Source organism: Nicotiana tomentosiformis, chromosome 4, assembly GCF_000390325.3.
Source record: "Nicotiana tomentosiformis chromosome 4, ASM39032v3, whole genome shotgun sequence".
In the NCBI taxonomy this organism is placed as follows: domain Eukaryota; kingdom Viridiplantae; phylum Streptophyta; class Magnoliopsida; order Solanales; family Solanaceae; genus Nicotiana; species Nicotiana tomentosiformis.
Genome location: NC_090815.1, coordinates 125528342 through 125552659, shown reverse-complemented (window position 1 = coordinate 125552659; position 24318 = coordinate 125528342). Strand labels below are relative to the sequence as shown.

At 37.0% G+C, this 24318-nt stretch overlaps 1 protein-coding gene across 1 annotated transcript; it reads left to right on the top strand.

Annotated features, from left to right (window-relative positions):
- Nucleotides 1-6386: 6386 nt before the first annotated feature.
- On the top strand, nt 6387-12651 carry LOC104102318 (uncharacterized). Its single transcript, XM_009610001.4, has 4 exons — nt 6387-6878; nt 11296-11437; nt 11518-11659; nt 12046-12651. The coding sequence occupies exons 1-4, from the start codon at nt 6506-6508 to the stop codon at nt 12379-12381; spliced, it is 993 nt and encodes a 330-aa protein (XP_009608296.1). The 5' UTR covers nt 6387-6505; the 3' UTR covers nt 12382-12651.
- The last annotated feature ends 11667 nt before the right edge of the window (nt 12652-24318 follow it).

Sequence of the window (24318 nt, the reverse complement as noted above, 5' to 3'; positions counted from 1 at the left end):
AAATCGAGTAAAAGTCACAAAATATGAACACCTATTCACTCATGAGTTCACTCGTACTAAAATTATCCAAATTCGATGCCTAAATCCTAATCAAAACTCAGAAATTCGGTTAGGGAACTTTTCCCCCATTTCCCCAACTTTTCAACCCAAATCCGAAATTAAATGAAGAAAACAACTATAGATTAATAAAATACAACCAAAAATGAGTAAGAAATTGTTACCCCAAAGATCTCTCTGTAAATCCCTCAAAGAATCGCCAATTTCCGAGCTCCCAAATCCAAAAATGGAGAAATGAATCAAACCCTCGAAACTCTCTCTTTTCTGCCAGCGAACCCGCTCATGCGACCTCATCATCGCACATGCGGCACCGCACCTGCGGGAAAAGCATCGCAGGTGCGAAAGTCACTTATGAAGGCTGGGTCCGTATCTACGGCAATGGGGCCGCACCTGCGTGAGCGCGCCTACGGATACCTGCCCGCTTCTGCGGTCCTTCGCCGCATCTGCGATTCCCCTCTTGCATTTGCGGGCATCGTAGATGCGGAACTAACCTCGCACTTGCGATCCCAGCCTGAGCTTCCCAAATCCACTTCTGCGCTTGCTTCTTCGCATTTGCGAGCCCGCACCTGCAGTATCCCCACCGCAGGTGCGAAAACACCAGATGTCTGAAACTTCAGCAATGGCCTAAGTCCAAATTTCAACCCATTAAGCATTCGAAACACACCCGAGGCCCCCGGGACCTCAACCAAATATATCAACAAGTCCTAAAACACCATACGAACTTAGTCGAGTCCTCAAACCACATCAAACAATGCTAAAATCATGAATCACCCTCAAATTCAAACTTAAAGAACTTGAAACTTTCAAACTTCTACAACCGGCGCCGAAACCTATCAAACCACGTCCGAATGGCCTTAAATTTTGCACACAAGTCATATTCACCTTACGGACCTACTCTAACTTTCGGAATCGGAATCGGAATCCGACCCTAATATCAAAAAGTCTACTACCGATCAAAATCTCCAAAAAATTCGATTTTCGCCATTTCAAGCCTAAATAAGCTACGGACCTCTAAAACACAATCCGGACATGCCCCTAAGTCCAAAATTACCTAACTGAGCTAACGGAACCGACAGAATTTCATTCTGGAGTCGTCTTCACACAGTTCCGACTACGGTCCAAATCCTAAGGCTTAAACATACATTTAGGGACTAAGTATCCCAAAACACTCCAAAAACCAAAACGAAACCTCCCGATAAGTCACAATAGTAGAAATAGATATGGGAGAAGCAGTAAATAGGGGATCGGGGCTATTACTCTCAAAACGACCGGCCGAGTCGTTACAAAAATACTATAACTGCTTGTGACTATGAAGTCCAAACCACTCCCAAAGAACCTGGTTCATCCAAAAAAGTACCAGTGAATATCAAAGTGCGAGCTTTGGGGTAAGAAAGTGGGGCTAAAGATGTTAAAATTGATAGGGTGAAGAAGAGGTTAGCAGAAGTGGAGATTGAGAGAGATGCTCTCAGAGCTGAGCTGGCAAAAGAAAAGAAGAAGAATGATGGCATTCTTCAGGATATGCTGAAACTACTTCAAGCCAAAAATCAAGAACCTGGTCCTTCCCAGCCTTTAGCCTTCCTAGCCCAGTATAGATCAACCAGTGACCCAGTTCGGGATTTTTTTTGTTTCTTTTACTTATGATCCAGTGTTTTTATTTCTTTTTATGGTTGTGGATAACTAAGTATCAATGATAATCGACTGTTTTTGTGCTCTAACTATTTGTTGATGCTTCTTAGATGGCTAATATCATTAGATTGGTAAATGATACTTGACTCCATGATTGTATTTGAAGTAGCCCCAGTGGCCATGACTAATTTCTATTAAAATCTGGTTATCTAATGAGTATAATTATGCACCTTTTTGATGATGCCAAAAGGGGAAGATAGGTTTGTGCCTTTTACTTTGGACTGCGATATTTATAACCTAATGAACCTGGTCCTTGATGATTAGTGTCTTTAAAATGAAAAGTGTTCTAACATTGTATTGATGTTGAGCTAAGTTGACACAGGGCCTATGCTTATGAAAAGCACAGAGTTTGTCATCATCAAAAAGGGGAAATTTGTTGGCCCAAGTAAAGTTTTATTTTGATGATTGACAAAGGAACTCAAGCATGAACTAGGTCCATCCACAGTGTACACAGACACGGGCAGATTCAAGCATAAGGGATGCACGTGAGGAAGATAAGCTTAACTTGTTATATCTGATATCTCCTGATCGAAAAGTTTGCATAATTGATAAGGAGAAGGACTCCTTACTCGAAGAGAACTTATCCAAGATAAGGGAGGAGTTAGAAGTTGAAGATAACTAGAACTCTTCCACCAAGGAAGAGTAGCATTAGAACTCTAGTTATTTCTCATTCTACTAACTCTATATATTGCAGGATGTTCTCATTTTACATACACGCACAAACGTTGAAGTTAAACGTGAGTTGAGAGCAAAATAGCAAGGCATTTTGCAAATAATTCTTGTGTGATTTAAGTGTTCGAACCTGAAGCTACATGAACCAAATAGAATAACCAGTTCCAAGCGTCTGTCTTTTATACTGGTTCAATTATAGTAGGTATTTTCAAGTTGTACCTTTCAGCTTTATCTAGACGCAATTGTATTAGGTATTCTGAGTATTCAAGTTAGAGTTAGCTTGAAATTGTCGCAACAGTTAGAGGCTGGCTGCCAAAACGGGATTAGAGTTAATCCTTAGGTTTACAAAGAGTTTTGTAAATGTTGTTTTGGCTCAGTGATTTAGTGAAGTGTTGGAAAAAATTCTACTGAGTAGTAGGTTATAATTTTTTCACCTTTTGAGCCGTGTGTTTTTCACGTAAAAATATTTGTGTTCTTTACTTTTCGCATTTACTATTTCCGCAACAGTAGTATAAGGAACACTTAGAAAAACCTTACTACTATTTTTGTTTCTTTTACTTTGATTATCATTACTATTTTGTTGCCGATACTTTTTTTCTTTAGTATTTTTATCATAATATTTTTTTTTACTCTTGTACTTTTCAAACATATTTTGAAAATGCTTTTATTGAGGCGAAGGTCTATTAGAAACAATCTCTCTATCACACACAAGGTAGGGATACCCACCTTCTCCATACTCCACTTATGGAATTACACTTGATACGTTGAGTTGGCACAACGTAGGTTGGTCTAGACATATCTTTCTCTATCAGTGCTCATTGTTTGAGTAGAAAAAAGATTGTTGTGATTTTTAAAAAGTATTAAGAATGGATTAATTACATGAATCTCCTACCTGGCTCGAAAAGACTAAGGCCTACGCCCTAATAGGAGAGGCAAAGATACCATAGTGTGCCAAGTGGCAACATAATAAAAAGTCACTTGACAATTTTAGGACAAAGTTAGTTATGTTAGGTAAAAATTAGTTTCCTTTTGAATTTAAATTTTAAAAAATAAAATTATGCATTATTTATTATTAATAGTTAGTTACTCTTTTTGAGTTTGAATTTAAATATAGAAGAAAAGTCTAATTTGAATTTGAAATAATTACAACTTAGTAAAAAAATATAAAAATCAAAACTTTATATTGAAAATAAAATAGAAGAAAAGTCTAATTGCTTATCCTATATAATCTATCTATATATAATAGAAGAAGCAATTAAAGACACCATAGTAAGCTAAGTCACAACATAAGAAAAAAAAACTTCGCAATTTTAGGACAAAGTTAGTTAGGTTAGGTAATAGTTAGTTTCTTTTTGAATTTATATTTTAATAAAATTAAATTATGCAATATTTATCATAAAGTCTAATTCTTATTCCATATCTATCTATATATAATAGGAGAGGCGAAGACACCATAGTATGCCAAGTGGCAACATAATAAAAAGTCACTTGGCAATTTTAGGACAAATTTAATTAAGTTAGGTAAAAATTAGTTTCTTTTTGAATTTAAATTTTAAAAAATCTTCTATATATAATAGGAGAGGCAAAGACACCATAGTATGTCAAGTGGCAACATAATAAAAAGCCACTTTGTAATTTTAGGACAAAATTAGTTAGGTTAGGTAAAAATTAGTTTCTTTTTGAATTTAAATTTTGAAAAATGAAATTATGCATTATTTATTATTAATAGTTAGTTACTCTTTTTGAGTTTGAATTTAAATATACAAGAAAAGTCTAATTTGAATTTGAAATAATTACAAGCAACATAGTAAAAAAATATAAAAATCAAAAATTTATATTGAAAATAAAATAGAAGAAAAGTCTAATTGCTTATCCCATATAATCTATCTATATATAATAGGAGAATCAATTAAAGACACCATAGTAAGCTAAGTTGCAACATAAGAAAAAAACAACTTCTCAATTTTAGGACAAAGTTAGTTAGGTTAGGTAATAGTTAGTTTTTTTTTGAGTTTATATTTTAATAAAATTAAATTATGTATTATTTATCATAAAGTCTAATTCTTATTTCATATAATATAGAAAAAAATTCTAAAAATATTGATATATTTTATACAAAATAATAAAAGAACATATATTATGGACGAAGTAAAAAATATAAAAATTAAAACTTTATACTGAAAATAAAATAGAAGAAAAGTATAATTGCTTATACTATATAATGTAAAAAAATCCAAATATTGATACATTTTATACAAAATAATAATAATAAAATATATATTTTAGACGAAGTAAGAAATATATATTATCTATGTTATATTAAAGGAGGTATCTATATATTATATATTATATTATCTATACATAATAAAAGGAGAGGCAAAGATATCATATTAAATCAAGTGACAGCAAAATAAAAAATCACTTAGAAATTTTAGGACAAAAAAATTGTTTTCGTAAGATTAAGCCAAATATCAAGATACTTCAAAATATTCTCCGCGCAACGCGCGGGTATAAATACTAGTAATGATAATAAAGAGATGGTGGAGCAGATAAGGTGCTCTAATCTAGAACCATATTCTCCCAATGAGAAAAATCGTTTAACTGACTACTAATCTTGTACCCCAATTCTCGACCTTCATGCTCTCCTGTATAGGGTCATATGCTTGAGGTGGATCATTGAGTTGAAAGGACCCAAAGGTGACCCAAGTTATTGAGTTTAACTGGATCACATGCTTGAGTGAAGGCCCGGCCCATGTCCACTTTGAGAGTTTTTAGCCCAATATTGACTGGGTAAACAACGACTACATAGCCGTTGCACCCAAAAATTTGGTCCCCAATTTAAGTCCTTTTTGTGGTGGTGGGCTTTGGATTCTTTTCCGTAACGTCTTTTAACCAACTCCCACTTTTGAAACCAATTGAATGTGACTCTTTGCCTGAATAAGACAACAGACTTTCCAACTGCCTGCTGCTAGTTTCTTCTTTCCAAACTCCGTTAATTTGAAATTCCAGTTTTACCCTCCCTCTCAAATTATCTTTTTGTTGTTTTATTTGTCAAGAATATAACTGATTTTATTTTGAATAGATTTCATCAAATGGAAATATACTAATTTCAACATAAAACACTAACAAAAAATGAAGTGCAATACAGATTTACAACTGTATTCCATCATGATTAAAATGATGGCCTAAGAAGCAAATTTGAGCTTTATTTTACATACTCCAATCAAAGGTGCATCCAGAATTTGAATAATAAGGGATCCAGCTTTAAGTTATTTATCATTGCACTCACTGTACGATTAAATTACAAGTTCAAAGTAATACTTGTTGAGATTTTAGTAAGTTTTTACATATAAATTCATACTCCGAGTCGAAAGTTATAGGTTTAGTTGAACCCGTAGGCGAAATGCTAAATTTTTACCTGACTTGCAATATTACTAATTCAACAACAACAACAACAAAGTCAGTGTAATCCTACAAATAGGTTATGAGAAAAATAATTTGTATGCAGACCTTACCCCAATCTTTAAGAAGACAGAGAGATTGTTTCCAGTAATGCAATATTACTAATTTGAATCTAGTAATTTCATAATGGTTTTTACTCAATTAAATTCATTTCTTCCTCGGATATAAAAAAAAAATGATAAGACAAAAGCAAACTACTAACTTACCTCTAAAGTTAACAATATAATAGTATAAATAAACAATTTTCATACAAAAAGCGAGCATTCCATTTTTAATGTTTTCCTTTTTCTTTCCTAATCCTTAGAAATAAATTTTAAGAAAAAAAATGCATTTGAAAATTTGAAATACTATAGAAGTACTAATAATGGCAAAATCGAGACATCACCAAAATTTAACATTTCCGTCAAAAGTCCAAAACGGTAGAGAGCAACCGACACGTCAACAGTATCACCGAACGTAAAGTCCAAACAGTTTTCGTTTTAAAACGTCCAAAAAAGACCCCGTCCGTTTATCAGTCGTTTTCTTCGTTTCTCTCTAATTGTCTCTCTTTACACTCCACTCTCCCACCATTTCCATATTCTCCATTTTTCACACTCCATCTCTAAGCCTTGAATCTCACTATTCCAAAATGTCGTCTTCACCGGAGCTCCGGTCACCGGCGAAAACTAACGGTGATACGAGGAAAATACTTGGGCCGGGCGGAAACCGGGTCAGAGATTTAGAAGAGCAGAAGAGGAAAAAGGAAGGAGTAAAAAAACCCGAGAGGCCTAAGAAGTCAACAGTTTCACAGACAGTTGTGCGGGTGCGGAGCAATGGGTCAGTTGATAGTTCTTCCTCGGAGTCATCAACTATAAAAGCTGTGAATTCAAAGAGAGGAGTTGAAAGGAATGGTGTGAAAAAACCCGCTAAAGTTGTTGCTCAAGGAGTTGAAGCAGCTGAGGCTTTGGCCCCTTTGGTTCTAGTTCCGCTTAAGCGTTGCGATTGGATAACACCTAACTCGGGTAAATTTTAATATTTAACCCCGTTTCTGCTATTCCATTTTTCTTTGTGTATGTCATTATGTGTGTGAGAGAAGTGAAAAGTTGTCTGCTTTACGTATTTTCGAGTTGAAATTTAATGAATTTTGTTCAGTTGCAACGTGCGAAACTAAGTTACAAGTTTATAAGTTTATAGTGATAATTACATAGCAGGATAGCTCGAAGTTTAATGAGGATCGTTTGCTGGTTGGTTTTTATTCATAGTGCTTCAATGTAAGAAATTGGATCGCGTAAATTAGCAAGTAGGGATAAGTGGGAGATTTAGAACAAGGCGAATCATTGAGCAATGATTTCGACTATTAGGAATATACCAAGTAAGCAGCGCAAACCTTGAGATATACATTAAGGTTGGGGAGAAATGTCAATTAAGTTTGGTGATTTTATCAAAAAGAGACTAATTTACCCAACATTTTCTATTTATCCACACCCAAATCGAAAATTAAAGAACTTTCTCATGACTAAGAAAGTTATAGAACAAGGAAGTTGCACCAAAGTTGCAGAATTTGGTGCAACATGTCCGCAATAGATGTAGATGATAGTTTGGCTATTGTTGATTTTATTAGCTCATTGCATAGTTTGTAATGGCCTTTTTCTTTTGGTTGTAACTTCTCCCAGCATTCTCTTTATGCTGATTTAACAATGAAAGTTACTCTTTACCTATTAAAAAAAGATAAGGAAGTTACAGAACATCAACTCTAATCGTTAGGATTTTATCTATATAGGTAATACCGTAATAGTGACTGATCTAAATGAGGAGAAAAAGGCTTGATCCTTGTAATGAAGTGAAGATGCAATATCCTTTGCAAGCTCAAGTGTTGTGAGTATCAAAAAGTAAGCAAGTCTAAGGACAGTTGACCTTGAACTTCTGCTATAAATTTTCTTCCATGAGGCTGTTCCACGTGAGTTGATGCACTGTGACCACAGACGTTGGAGGAGCAAGGCAAAGACCCTGCAGTTTTCCCTCCTCCACACTAGGGTATTAATGACTCTAATTGCCAACCCGTAGCTCTTTGGCAGAGGGATGCCTTTATAATGCTATAAAAATGGATTAAGTTCTTAAAACAATGATCAAAGCAAGAGCGGAGTGCGAGGAAAAGGCTTTTGCTTTGAAACTTTTACAATCCCACATTATGTATGGGCTGCAATATCCTTATATGGTCTTTGGATATACTCATCACTTGAGCTAGTTTTTGCTTTTGAGTTAGGCCCAAGGTCAATTTTCTTTATATGTATTAGTGGCAGACCCATCGTAATCTTGGGATTTCTAATGTTTGACTACCTATGCTATGTCACTTCATGCTCTAGATGTCCAGACTTGGGCGGGTCCCGTACAAGTAGGTGCTAGAATCCCTCATAGGTTAAGTACTGGGCAATCTTTACTGCTTGACCTATCTTTTAGGGTTGAGTTAGGACAAGGTTCCTTTTCTTACAGAAATATTGTGACCTTAGCTAAAATAAAAAGTTTGGCCTCTCGTACTCTAACGTAGGGAGCACAATCTTTTGGAAATCATATTTCCCTTTTCCTTTTAGAAGGAAAATAGTGTGGCATCCGACTCTTGGTAGACACAAATATAGTTGATAAATCCATGTTCTGTTTTTAATCTTTTGTTTTTGGTTTTTGGTAGATAGGTTATAGTAGTGTTGCTTGTTAGTTGATTTCATCTTCTAGCCTTGGCTGATGGTTTTTGGATTCAAGCATCAACAATTCCGAGGTTATCTACTTTGACGACCCTCTACTTTCTTATATTTGCAAATATCTCCTTCTAACTTTTCTACTATAAAAGGCATTAACTATAAATGTTCTTGCTCACTGATAGTGATGAAGAACAAATAGAAGCTGAAAATGGATGAGAACATGGGCGTTACCTACAAATATAATTCTACGGGCTATACTGATAATGCTAAGTTGAGATTTGGCAGACGCAGATCACTAAATGATGCTTCTCTACCTCCGACATTGAGGTTAGGGGTTCGAATCACCAGGACAGAAAAGTGAGAAAATGGTGTTGTTGACTCACGGGTAAAAGGGGGTTTTGGGGGTCGGTTTGCCATATTAAAAAATATAAAATTAGATGGTCGAGGAAGTTTGTGTATGACATGGTCATGACTCAGAAGGTTTAGTATTATTTCCATATTAGAGGTCAATGTGCTTCACCATTAATAAGCATTTCGAAGGGGTTTTGGGGGTCGGTTTGCCATATCAAAATATATAGAATCAGATGGTCGAGGAAGTTTGTGTATGACATGGTCATGACTCAGAAGGTTTACTGTTATTTCCAGATTAGAGGTCAACGTGCTTCACCATTAATAGGCATTTCAGAGTGACATATGTATTATCTGTCAATGCTAATTTTGCAATTTGGCAATAGAATCATGTTGCTAGAAGAATTTATTTGGAAAAAGGAACTTTTCGCAACAAACATTTCATATCTTTCCAAAAGTTCCGAATCACGTTTTGACTTTGGAAGTTTTGGTTATGCATGGAAAATCCAGGGAATCGACATCCCCCAAACCATTAGACTTCCGGAGAAGAGGAGTCCGATCGCCATTAAAACCCTTCTCGGAAACCGAGGAAATATCCTACCCAATTCCGATACCGGGTAGGATTCACCAGCCGCTAGACATAGCACATAAGACAACAGTAGTATGAATGGGACAGAAACTATTCGACCTCTTTCAGGAAAGGGCCTTACACACGGGGACACTGGCTGATCCCGCCGAGAGGAGCAAAGGAAGGTCTCTTTCGCCTACGAGCATAAGAAAGGAGTCTCGTACAAAGAGTTGGAAAGAAGGCTTTTACCTTATTTTAGGTGGGTTAGTGCGTATCTATTCGGGCGGAGGCGAACAATGAAAAGACAAAAAGGAACGAATGATGCCAACCAACTCGACAAAGACATTCAGATATGAAAAAGATAAAGAAAGACGTGTTAAGCTTGTGTTTTCCCAGCCGACTCGCACACGACCGTCTTTTTTTCGATTGAAGAGTCGGACTCCCTGACATTGCCTTTGCATCGCAAGGAGGAAGAAGGGTCTATGCCGAAAGATAAAAGGGTGCTGCATGTATAAGTCCAAAAGAGCTATGATGACTCTCGAAATGGAATTGGAAGAGCAAGACGGGCTAGGGCTGGCACATTAACATGATATTCAATTTGTGATAACGATGGCAGATAATAATCTTACTTGTCCCCAACGCTAAAGTACCGGGCATTTTCAGGGACTAGCCCGCTTCCACTTTTTTTTTTTTTCGAAAAGACAAGGAGGATTAAGAAGGCCATCATTAAGGAAAACAAGGCAATAGCTTCGGTTAAAGCAAATCCCAAAATAGCATAACCTAATAATTGTTTTGCCAATGAATGATTTCTCGCAATAGAATTAAGGTATGTCAAATTTCCCTAAATTCCTTTTCACTTTATATAACAGAAGTTGAAGGAATGTTTTTCATATCGGCCAATACCAATTAGTTAGGATTAGTTTTGGTACTATTACCTTGTCAAACAAAAAAGGATTGAGTTTTAGTATGTTTACTTTAAGTGCACGTCTTTCTAAGAGTCTTTTAATCCTCTTAGAGGTTTTTACGCTAGTAGAAAATATAGAAATTTTTTGGCACTTCTTATTTTTATGGTGTATAATTTAATATTAAGATGAGCTTAAATGGAGCGACATGGACTATGATGATTCATATAGCCAACCCCAACTTGCTTAAACTGTGGCACAATTGTTGTTGTTGTTGTTGTTTAGTCTGAAAAGGACATCAAGGGATGCGCTTCGCTCATGGCAAGGCATGGGGCCAAGCAAACCATCAAAGAACAGATCAGACATTATTCGTTTCGGTTAATGAGAACCTTACATGGATTGAAATTGTATATTACTAGAAGTGTACCTATCTATATATTGGAACTCTCTTGTAGATAGACAGCCCAACCTAAGGTGGTAGTGAATCTAGTGAGACATTAAGGATTTTTTAGTAGTTTTAAGACGCTTAATATGAGTTGTCTTGGCCATAATTTGTGCATGTAGGTAATTGGAAACAATTTCTTCTCTCGTTCGTTTTTCTTACTATGTGATAGATCTTATCTGCAAATATTTTTTTTGGCAAGACCTTCCAATTGAATAATGATTGTAGCTATTAATTGGTCTATTTAGATTCACATATTTCCTCTGCAAGCAAGCAGTGGAAGCTTAATGGAGCTAATTAGTGAATACTTGAAGTTGTCCAACTTTCTGAAATGGAGAATGACTAAAACAGTTAAGACTGCAAAACTACTGTATCATGTCCTCTAGTTTTGTCGAGACGCTATTGCAGTAATTCTTAAGGAGATTATTTTGTTGGACCAAATAACCAACCAGCAGTAACCTAATTCTGTTATTCTCTGTTTTGCAGAACCCCTGTATATTTCTTTCCATGATGAAGAATATGGAAACCCAGTTTATGATGATACAAAGCTATATGAACTACTTGCCCTGTCACAAGCATTGGCAGAAATGACCTGGCCTGCAATCCTTAATAAGAGACATATATTCAGGTTCACCATTAAAGATCATCTCTCCAAGCTTCAAAAGTAAATGTCCATATGTGTGAAATAGCTTATATTGCATCTTTCAGGAAGATGTTTGACAACTTTGATCCATCATCTCTTGCAAATGTTAATGAGAAAAAGTTGCGGTCACTAACAGAAAGTGGAAAATCATTGCTATCTGAACCTAAGATACGTGCAATTGTAGAGAACGCAAAGCATTTCCAGAAGGTAAAGAGAACTTTTACCATATACCTTTAGATCTGGAATGGCAAAACTGATCTTGAACACCTCTGCTCTTTCAAATATAAAGGTTTTTTGGCCTGCTTCTCAACTCCCATAGCGGGGTGAAATCTATGTGAACGGATTCATGATTTAACGTATATGTAACTTCATTCAAGTGATTATTATTTTATGTATTTAGAAGGAATAACAAGTCAACTTTTACTATATAGTCCAAAAACACACCAAGAGTAAATGAAACTTTAGTGGTGTAAATTTTTCACTAAAACAAATAATAAAATATCTTTGTATGAACATGTCAACTATTCCTCGATCCGTTGCCTATCTGGTGCTTACTCACTGGTGCTGCTGTCAAATATCTTCCTGTCTTGCAGATTCAGCAGGAGTTTGGTTCCTTCAGCAACTACTGCTGGCGATTTGTAAATCACAAACCAATAAAAAGTGGATTTCGCTACGCGCGTCAAGTACCGGCTAAAACACCAAAATCAGAACTTATGAGTAAGGACTTGATGAAAAGAGGCTTTCTTTGCGTGGGACCAACAGTTGTGTATTCATTCATGCAAGTTGCGGGTATAGTTAATGATCATCTCATTACATGCTTCAGATACAATGAATGTAACAACAATAATGTCAAACAGCAGTCACAAACCAAGTTAGTAAAGATAGACATACAAGGGGACCCTGCTGAGAACACTCAATTTGTTATATGAGTCATGGCCATTTGAGTTTGACATAGCTGATATCCTCTGTGGATTTGTATTACTAATATTCTTGACATACATTTAACACAGGAGTCTAGTTACATGAGTGTTAGTGTGATTTATAGTCTTTCCAGCTTTGCCAAGTGTGTATTTAGAAACTTTCTCTAACTTTTGTATTTTTCATTTATGAAGGGATTGAAGGTTGTATTTGTATCTATACTACTATGATGTCTGCTTATTTCCAAGATTTGATGATACTAGTAAATATTTCTTCATAAAGCTTCCCATTTTTGCTCAGCCATTTATTTTCAGAGAATTGCAATAAGCTTGGGGCAGATTGGCCCTCATGTCTATCTCGCGCATGCATTTTCCACAGGGGCAAGTGCATAGATAACATTCTCAAGGATGCTATTTAGATATTAGTCGTACTACTTATTTTGTCCTGAAATTTTAAACCAAAAATCTTAACTTCAGGACACTTTTGTCCCAAAAAATTGAACTAAAAAATTAAAATTCAAGATATACTGGCTAATTCCTAGCAGCCCGTTAGAATGGCTACCTGATGTCATTTCTATGAAAAACTCACCATGTTTTACTTTCGGCTCAATTCTTGTGCGCATGAGCCCAACTTCTTTACTAACTTTACTAACTTTTTAGTTTTTACTAGCTCACCGAAAAGATAATTATTTATAAAGTGGACAAAAATATTTAATTTTAACCAATGAGGCCTTCAGAGATATTATTCACTTTTTCCCCAACATTACTACCCCTTATGCTGTCAATTAAATCCATCAACTTTGCATTGATATATATATATACTAATCTTAGGGTACGCGTTTTGTGCGTGTACCTATATCAATAAATATATAATTTTTAAAAGTACATAAATATTTTTAAAATTATTGACGGAGCTAGCTTAATGAGATTAACATTCGTTATTTTTAGGAATTTATAATTTTTAATATTTATTCAATAACTCAAATAAATTATTTAATAATATTTATGTAATTTTTAAAAAATATATATTTATTGATATAGGTACGTGCAAATGATAGAAGATACAAATTATTTTTGATCTTTTTTCCTATTCGAACAATATATTATTCTCTTTGTCAATTTGTGTAATATTTAAAAATTATATTTAATAATTAAAATATATATATAGTTAGGTACCAAATCTCTTACTTTTAGTAGTATATATTATTACAATTACAAGTTCCCCAATATAAGAAGAATGAATGTGAAATATATTTCTATTGAAATTGCCGTCGAATATACAAAGAAAAGAATTTTCCCAAATAATTTATACTTTAAAGTCCTTAATATTAGGACATTTTACATAATTCAAATAAGGAAAGATTTAATAATACAATAACAACAACAACAACAACAACCCAGTATAATCTCATTAGTGGGGTCTGGGGAGGGTAGTGTGTACGCAGACCTTACCCCTACCCTGGGTAGAGAGGTTGTTTCCGATAGACCATCGGCTCCCTCTCTCCAAGAACTCTCACCTTGCTCTTGGGAAGTCCTATATATATTAGGATAATAACTAAATTACAATTTTGTCTAATGAAAAATTTATTTTTAAAAGTTAAAAAAGGCGAACAACATTCGCGAACGGTTTTCGTACTTTTAATATATATATATATATATATATATATATATATATATATATATATATATATATATATAAAAAATTGATGTTGTTTGAAAACTGTTTGACATAACCACATGTTTGAGAATATTGTCTGTCCTATCTTGATATTGCTAAATAGGGGCAAAAGGGCAAAATATATAGGAGCAAGCAAGACATGTGGAAAAAAACCGCGTATGAGAAAAATAATGATAAGGCAACTGTAGGAGAACATGTGTTATACAGTAATACAGAACCCCACATTCAGACATCAAGTCGTGGTCTTGTACATTAAATCGGTTAAGCAACCATTTGTTTAATCTTTTCTTCTTTGTCTGTCCTAATGTTGATAACAAACGTGTGCATGAACATGCCATGATTTTTAGATAGTAGTTTACTAATGGGGCCATAGAGGAGAACAAAGAAAATTCAAAGAATTTTGATTTGATAGTCAAAGACTTCAAACTTATTGACATCCATCTTGTTATAGACAATCATTACGGAGAGACGATGGTATGGTCTAAGGAGCCGGAACCAAAATAATGAGTTTTTGGATTCAAGACATAAAAATAGATGGAAAATAAATTTAGTGACCAAAATACATATACCGCATTTTTCAAGGGTGTTATACCTTAAAGATCGTTTGTCCGTTAAGGTATAGCGCCTTTTAAAAGGGCGTTATATGTGAATATGAAAAAATAGGTAAGTATAGCGCTGTTTATTAAGACGTTATAGTATAGCGCCTTAATAAATTGCGCTATACCTACATAATAAATCGTCCCCTTCCCTTCCCCACCAAACCAGACCCCCCCCTCCCTCCAAAAACAATTAAAAAAACGGTCGATCTCCCCATTAACGATCAAAAAAATCTTGAGTGGACCCCACTCGTCCCACAAAAAGTAAAGATCTTCGGTCCCACATCCTAGCTAAGACGTTTTCTCGTTGTGGGTTGCTCGTTTCGGCTCTAAATCGCCAAATCTTCAACTTTCCTAAAACCTTAAATCGAGGTATTCCGACTTAGTTTTTGTTGAAACTCGTATAAAAACTACATATTAGTTGTTTTTAATGTGTTGTATGTTGTTTTGCGACTATTTTGCGATTTAACTCTTTTGTTATTTTTATCTGGACTATGATATCAGTGTGCTAAAAATTAATAAAAATAGAGAAATTATTATTAGTTGTTAAAAAAAATATTAATAAGTTACTTTTTACTATGGTATATGTATTTTCGTGAATGTTTTGTGATTAAATTTATTTGTTCTTTTTATCTGGTTTAGATTATTTATTTGCTTAAAGACTAGTAAAATAGATAAATTGTTACTTTAGTTTCCTCTAGCGGTATCTTGTGGCCTAATGTAGTGCTTATATTTGTAATGTAGTGCCCTTTTAGTATAGTAAAATGTAGTGCCCTTTAGCATAGTATCCTTGTAGTTATTGAAATTAATCATTTAAGTATCTATTATACTCAAAAATACGTCAAAATAGCTTATAGTTCAAACACAAACTCTGTCTAATTCTTAGTTAACGATCGTAAGAAAATAACATGAGAAAACAATAAAAATTCAGGATATCTTGGTGCTATTGGGCCTCAAATATCGAGCTCAGAACCCATATGTGAATATTTAATAATTAAATATTATATAATTATGAAAATAAATTATTTAATTTTATTATAGTCAAAAATAAGTGAGTCATAAACAAAAGTATATAATAATAAAACTAATATATAAATTAATAAAACTACTAACATATAAATAATAAACTAACATTTAAAATAACAGACACGTTGAGTGATAAATCGAGAAAAGTTTTTCATCATGAGCACAAGAATTCAGGATATCTTGGTGCTACTAGGCCTCAAATATCTAGCCCGGAACCCGTATGTAAATATTTAATAATTAAATCTTGTATAATTATGAAAATAAATTATTTAATTTTATTATAGTCAAAAATAAGTTAGTCATAAACAAAAATATATAATAATAAAACTAACATATAAATTAATAAAACTACTAACATATAAATAATAAACTAACATTTAAAATAACAGACATGTTGAGTGATAAATCGAGAAAATTTTCTCATCATGAACACAAGAATTCGGGATATCTTGGTGCTACTGGGTGCTCAAGAATCGAGAAAATAACAAACATTGTCACGACCCAAAATCCATAAAGGTCGTAATGGCGTCGGACTCCACTGTCAGGCAAGCCAACAATAAATACTTAATTAGGTTCTCATTTTATTACTTTTGAAATCATATTTTCCTTCAATTAAATAGCACAAGATGGAGTTTACAAAGTAAATAATAATATTTTCAACAATTTCAATATAAGACAACCCATAATCACCCCAAAACCCGATGTCACAAGTTCATGAGCATCAACTAGGAAGATAAAATAACATACAACACCTCTCCAGAATACAAATTAGACAAGAAAATACATAAGAAACTTTGAAGGGGACTCTGCTGGTTGAGGATCGTAAATGGGAATACAGCTCACCTAAGTCTCCGCATTTAACCACACCTCTGTGCCCGGGACGCTGCTAGTCATATATGCACCTTTACAAAAATGTGCAGCAAGTATAGTATGAGTACGTACATCAACGTGTACCCAGTAAGTATCCCGCCTAATTCCGAAGAAGTAGTGACGAGGGGTCGACTTCGACACTTACTAGTGGTCCAATAGTATCAGGTACTATAAAGAAGTGAATGAATATGAGTCAGAGTAAATAAATGAAACAAACAAGTATAAAATACGTAGTACAATTTTCCTCTTTACAATTTACTCAAACTCTCAACTAGCAAGTTCCCTCCATAACCGGAGCATATATATATATATATATATATATATATATATATATAGTGGATTTCATCAAAGAGGTTGTCATAATCCAAATCAGGGAAAAACCCTCAGATACATTGGCTTCTTGCCAAACGTTACGCACGATTCCATGAGGATAATATATATCTAGAAAATGCCGAGGCGTACGACCCGATCCAACATAAAAGTAAATTGTGCGCTGCCGAGGGTCGAACGACGCGAACCATAGATGCATCTATTAACCTGCCGAGGTGAACGACCCGCTCCCATGAGAGTGTGGTACATAAATCCTGCCGAGGCGAACGGCCCGATCCCATAGGAGTGGTAGAAGGAACTACCCCGCTCGCGGATCATACGTGCGACGCAATCAAATATAAATTTAACATTAAAATCATATCGCTTTCTTGATTCTTTTCAAAATAAGGGAAATTCAGCTTGTAGCTTTTTAAGAAAATTACTCCGCTCGCAAAATATACATGCGATGCGGTTACACATAAATTTCTTAAACTATTATAGCATTACTCAATCCTTTTCGAAATTACGAAGTTCAAATGAAACCTTTTAAATCTTAAGTTCTTTAATTTCAACTCCTTTCAAAATATTTAATAAGCAGACTAAATCTCGCTCCTTCTCAAGAAAAACAATAAACATAAATCAATAACAATATCAACAAGGCATGATGTGAGCCTAAAACTACCCGGGCGTAGGCATAGCTAGTAGTTATGTACGGACTCTCGTCACCTCGTGCGTACGTGGCCCCACAAATAGAAGCACACAATAATTTAGTTCAGCTATTGGGTTAATTTCCCCTTACAAGGTTAGAAAGGAGACTTATCTCGCTCCGTAGTTCCATAACCGGCTTCCGATCCCTTTAAACAACTCGAATCGATGCAAAACACCCCAAAACTAGCCAATAATGATGTACCCAAATACTCAATATAATCAAAGTTATAACAATTTCTAACCCCGATCGAAAAGTCGGATTCCAAAAATATTCGAAGATAACTTTACCCATAATCTCAAGAACTCAAATTCGCATACCATAGATCACGTCGTAAGTTAGTCGATGTAAATCCAAGAAGAGATTATCTTTGAGATGATAAGAAGTTAATCCTATTGGTCTTAAACGATACAAGGGTGTATAAGAGTGGTTAACAAATATTAAAAGTTAAACGAATCAAGGATGTTGTAACCCGTATTTTCGGGTAATACTAGAGGTGATTAACTGTCCCAAGAGGTCTTGTTTTAATGTATTTGAATCATATAATATCCGCATCATAAGTCTTGAAGTCAAGCGAGTTATGAAACAAAAGTCGATAAAAGTTGTCGCAACTTAGGTTTATAATTTTACTTAAACTTTAGGTCAAATGTTACTGTATTTTTCTCCCAATGTGCTTGGAATTATGGGGTGATCTACCTATCAAATTGAAGATCTATGAGTCTAGTTTCCAACGCATTAAACCGTTCGTTGATACGATCTCGGAATAGAGAGATATTCGCGTTTTCGCGAGAGTGCGCCAAGCTGCTCTCTATGGGGCCCACAAAGGCGGTTTAAGACATATGGACATATATAAGATACCTCAACCCCGTTTTAAGTCATTATTTTTCAGTATATTCAGACCTTATAACCCTAAAAACAGTCTCTCAAGGTTCTCTCATGATCCAAGACCCAAACAAAGGGCAAACAACACAAATCAAATATCGGGAATCCCGTGGCGCTAGTAAGTTTCTTGTTCTTCTTGTTGTTGCTGATTTTTGTGTTGTTCCAGCTCGTGTGGGAGGTTGTTTTAAGTGTTTTATGTCCTGTAAATACACCTTCAAGTTTTTAATATCAATCCTAGGTGATTTCAAGTCTTCTAAAGTAATTCTAGTGCCGAAAAACCCGAATTAATTGCTAGTTTCGCTTCCTTGTTCTTGTGACAGAATTGAAGGGATATTTCGTGGAAAATTAAGGTCAAATTGGAGTTGTTCTTTCTGTTTAAAGGTAAGGAACCTCTTACTCTATATATATTTAAGATTATCCAAGTTGCAGCTAAGTCGTTGAAGCTAGAACTTGTGAAATATATATCGAAAAGCTTGGTAGTAATGTTGTTGGTTGGTGGACTGTTTTGGAGGCTCAATATGATTATTAATGATGTTGTTTGGGCTGTTTGGTGATTGTATTGACTTGTGGGAAGTCATATAAATAGGGGAGGTGTTGTCCGTTTCATCGTAAAATAGGTTGTGGTCGATACATAATAGTTACGACGCTTAAACGATAATGATAGTGTCATTTGTCTTATTGTAGACTAAGGAGTCGTGATATTTGCATAGCTTGAGGTTGGGCAGTATATACAAGGTATGTGAGGCTATCCCCTTCATTCTTTTGCACGACTCCGATTGTACATAATGTAATGAACGAGCTCCCAAAGATACTCTACTCTTAGAAGCTAGCAGTACTTACATTGCTGCCCTTCTTATGAAACGATTGGTATTGATGTTACTTCTCTTATTCTTATATTATCAATGTTGTTGGTAGTTCCTGATTCTTATAAGTTTCTTGATGAAGAGTTAATCCTAATAACGTGTACGAAGGATACCGACCTTACGTCACTCCGAAAGGTTCAAAATGTGATTCCAATGAGTCCAGCATGCATCATATATATGTATCTATTTTACTCTACCGAGCCGCGCTATAGTTGGCCGGGTATGGCACCTATTGTGCAACCACTGATCAGTTGGGTTTTACCGAGCTCCACGTGGCCGGGTACGATTCTACCGAGCCCTATGATGGCCGGGTACGTTTTACCGAGCCTATTATGGCCGGGTACGATATGATGATGGTGATGCCCACAAAGGCGTATGTTTTAAAAGTTTATGTATATATATGTATGTATCATGTATTTCATGTCAGTAGCCCTCAGAGGTACCCAGATGTCACAGGTTGTATATTCTCTATCCATGTTTACATTACTGTTCTTACTTATGCTTTCTTGCCTCACATACTCAGTACTTTATTCGTACTGACGTCCTTTTTATTTGTGGACGCTGCATGTCGTGCTGCAGGTCCTGATAGACAGGTAGACGTAGCTCCCCCACCACAGTAGGCTGTCCAGTTCAGCGGTTATTGGCGAGATCCCTTCTCCGGACTTGCCGTGGTCTTGGTATGCATTTTTGTTATAGACCTTATGGGTATGTCGGGGCCCTGTTCCGGCAATGTTGTAGCACTTATGTTCTTTTAGAGGCTCATAGACAGGTGTCGACTTATGTATGGTTTAGAATGCCTTTTCGGCTGATTTTTGTTGTATAGTCTTTCATGGCATCATGATAGCTCGTACCTTATATATAGTTTCTTGACAGTCTTGTCGTCCCATGTTATGTATGTTCATGACATTATCTTTCATTGTTGGATGTTCATGATCCATGTCTACTATTTATATTGATCTTGTCGGCCCTTAAAGATAATAAGGAAGGTTAGATAAAATGTACGTTGGTGCTCGGCAAGTATGGCCCGGGTGCTAGTCATGACCCTCCAGTTGGGTCGTGACAAACTTGGTATCAGAGCAAGTCTGTCCTAGGGGTTGTCTATGAGCCGTGTCTAGTAGAGTTTTGATTATGGATGTGTAGCGCGCCACATTTATAATCAGGAGGCTACGTGACATCTAGGGTTGTTACCTTCTTCCTGAATCTAGATCGTGCGTAGAGTTGAGTAGTAAGTGTTCATATCTAATATTCACCTTGTTTTCTTTCAGCGATGCCTTCGACTAGGAAGCAAGCGATTAGTAAACGGCTTGATACAGCTGTGGGAGAGGGTAACATTCAGGTGCCTCCAGCCAGAGCAGGCCAAAGTGAGGCTCAGAGTGAGATGCCGTCTCATACCTCTCTGTCTCCTCCCGAGGATATTAGGAGGCACCCAGTACATCCAGTTCCTCCGTCTGGCACTACAGACCATGATATGCGCAGTGCGGTGCAATTGTTGACTAGCTTGGTAGCTGCTCAGGCTCAGAGGCAGAATACCGGTGCTGCTGATAAACCGGTTAGTGCGAGAGTTCGTGATTTTATTAATCTAGACCCTCCAGTGTTTACCGGATCAGACCCCAAGGAGGACCCACAAATATTTATTGATCAGATTCATCGTACATTGCGGGTTATGCATGCTAGTGATACGGAGGCAGTAGAGTTGGCTTCTTATCGGTTACGGGATTTAGCGGTTTTCTGGTATGATAGTTGGGAGAGATCTAGGGGTCCGAACGCTCCTCCAGCCGTGTGGAAGGAATTTTCTGAGGCCTTTCTTCGTCACTACTTGCCAGTTGAGATACGACGAGCTAGAGCTGATAAGTTCTTGAACCTTCGACAGGGTAATATGAGTGTACGAGAGTATAGTATACAGTTTGATTCTTTAGCAAGGTATGCTCCCCATATGGTGTCAGAGATGAGTGATAGGGTGCATCTGTTCGTGAACGGGTTGGGACCACATCTGATAAATGAGTGCACAACAGCCTCCTTGGTAGAGGGCATGGATATTTCCCGTATTCAGGCTTATGCCCAGACCCTAGAGGATCGTAAGCGCCAGCAAAGGGCAGATAGGGAGCAGGATAGGGGCCAGCATAAGAGGGCAAGATTTGCAGGGTATTCTGATGAGTTCAGAGGCAGTATCAAGCCCCAATCTTCGAGGAGTTCGGCGCCACCTGTAGCTAGTGCTCCTCCACAGTTTCAGAGGCCTCGGTATGATCAATTTACCTATTCTGGTTCAGGTCAGAGTTCGAGGGCATCAGGCTCACAATTTCATAGAGATACTAGTCAGACGAGAACCCCAATACCTCGTTGTGATCAGTGCGGCAAGGCCCACTTTGGACTGTGCCGTCGAGGTTCCGATGCGTGCTATTCTTGTGGACAGCGTGGCCATATGATGCGGGATTGTCCTAACAGAGGAGGTGGTGGTATGGCTCAACTGACTGGATCTGTGTCTGGTTCTTCCTCATCAGTTCGACCTCCAGCACAAGGTTTTCAATAGTCGACAGGTCGTGGTAGAGGTAGAGGTTCAGTGCCGAGTTCGAGTGGTGCTCAAAATTGAACCTATGCTCTAATAGGTCGACAAGATCTCGAGTCACCTCCGGATGTTGTTACAGGTATATTGTCTGTGTTTTCTTATGATGTATATGCGCTAATTGATCCAGGATCTACCTTATCATATGTTACACCCTTTGTGGCTAATAAGTTTGGCATTGAACCTGAATTGATAAGTAAACCACTTGCGGTATCCACTCCGATAGGAGATTCTGTGATTGCTAGAAGGGTTTATAAAGGTTGCACTGTGATGATTTGTAGTCGTCAAACCTCGGCAAATTTATTTGAGTTAGAAATGGTTGATTTCGATGTGATAATGGGAATGGACTGGTTGGCCTCATGCTATGCAAATGTTGACTGTCGTACGAAGATGGTTAGGTTTCAGTTTCCTTGTGAACCCGCCATTGAATGGAAGGGGAACATTGCTACGCCGAAAGGTAGGTTTATTTCCTATCTTAAGGCAAGGAAGATGATCTCAAAAGGTTACATTTATCATCTTGTTCGCGTTAGGGATGCGGAGGCGAAGCCGCCTACTCTACAATTAATCCCCGTGGTCAATGAATTTCCAGATATTTTCCCAGATGAACTCCCAGGCCTTCCTCCTGAAAGGGAGATTGAGTTTAGCATTGATGCATTGCCTGACACTCAACCGATCTCTATCCCTCCATACAGGATGGCCCCGGCAGAGTTGCGAGAGTTGAAGGCACAGTTGAAGGACTTGCTGGATAAGGGTTTCATTAGGCCTAGCACTTCACCTTGGGGTGCGCCAGTCTTGTTCGTGCGGAAGAAAGATGGGTCGTTAAGGATGTGTATCGATTATCGACAGTTGAATAAGTTTACAATAAAGAACAAGTATCCACTTCCAAGAATTGATGACCTGTTTGACCAACTCCAGGGTGCCAAGTATTTCTCCAAGATTGACTTGCGTTCAGGGTATCATCAGGTGAGGGTTAAGGAGAAGGATATTCCAAAGACGGCCTTCCGGACAAGATATGGGCATTTTGAGTTCTTGGTGATGTCGTTCGGGCTAACAAATGCCCCAGCAGCTTTTATGGATCTCATGAATAGTGTATTCAGGCCCTATCTTGATGTGTTCGTGATCGTATTCATTGATGACATTCTGGTGTATTCTCGTTCGGAGGCGGAACATGCGGGCCACTTGCGGATAGTATTACAGACCCTTCAGGATCATAAGTTATATGCTAAGCTCTCTAAATGTGAATTCTGGCTGAACTCAGTAGCATTCCTTGGCCATGTGATATCTGATGAGGGTATTAGTGTCGACACTCAGAAGATCGATGCAGTGAAGAATTGGCCGAGACCTACAACACCGTCAGAAGTCCGCAGCTTCCTGGGGCTAGCAGGATATTATAGGCGGTTTGTAGAAGGGTTTTCCTCTATATCAGCACCATTGACTAAGTTAACACAGAAAGCTACCAAGTTCCAGTGGTCTGATGCTTGTGAACATAGTTTTCAGGAGCTAAAGAATCGATTGACATCCGCGCCAGTGCTCACTCTCCCAGAAGGAACAGAAGGTTATGTGGTATATTGTGATGCCTCAGGTATAGGTTTGGGGTGCGTATTGATGCAACGTGGGAAGGTGATTGCTTATGCATCAAGACAATTGAAGAAGCATGAAAAGAATTACCCGACTCATGATTTGGAATTGGCTGCAGTAATATATGCTTTGAAGATATGGCGGCACTACTTATACGGCGTCCATGTTGACATCTACACAGATCACAAGAGTTTACAATACATCTTCAAGCAGAAGGAGTTGAATTTGAGGCAGCGTAGGTGGCTTGAATTACTGAAAGACTACGATGTCGAGATATTGTACCATCCCGGTAAAGCTAATGTTGTGGCAGACGCTCTCAGCCGTAAGTCAATGGGAAGCTTAATACATATTGAGGCAGGTAGACAAGGGTTGACCAAAGAGCTTCACCAGCTGGCCAATATGAGAATCAGATTGTTGGACTCTGATGACGGAGGTGTTACTGTACAGAATACAGCAGAATCATCTTTGGTAGCCGAGGTAAAAGCACGGCAATATGAAGATCCTACCTTAGTAAGATTGAGAGAGGGAATTCAGCAGTGTAAGATTACAGCTTTCAAGATCGGAGGAGATGGGACACTGAGATACCAGGGCCGATTATGTGTACCTAGTGTGGCAGGGTTGCGAGAGAAGATTATGATTGAGATTCACCAGTCCCGATATTCTATCCATCCTGGCTCGACAAAGATGTATCATGACGTTAAGGAGCAGTATTGGTGGGATAACATGAAGAAGTCTATTGCAGAATTTGTAGCCCAGTGTCCTAATTGTCAACAAGTAAAGATCGAGCATCAGAAACCTAGTGGATTGATTCAGAATATAGAGATTCCGACCTGGAAATGGGAGGTGATTAATATGGACTTCATTATTGGATTACCTCGCTC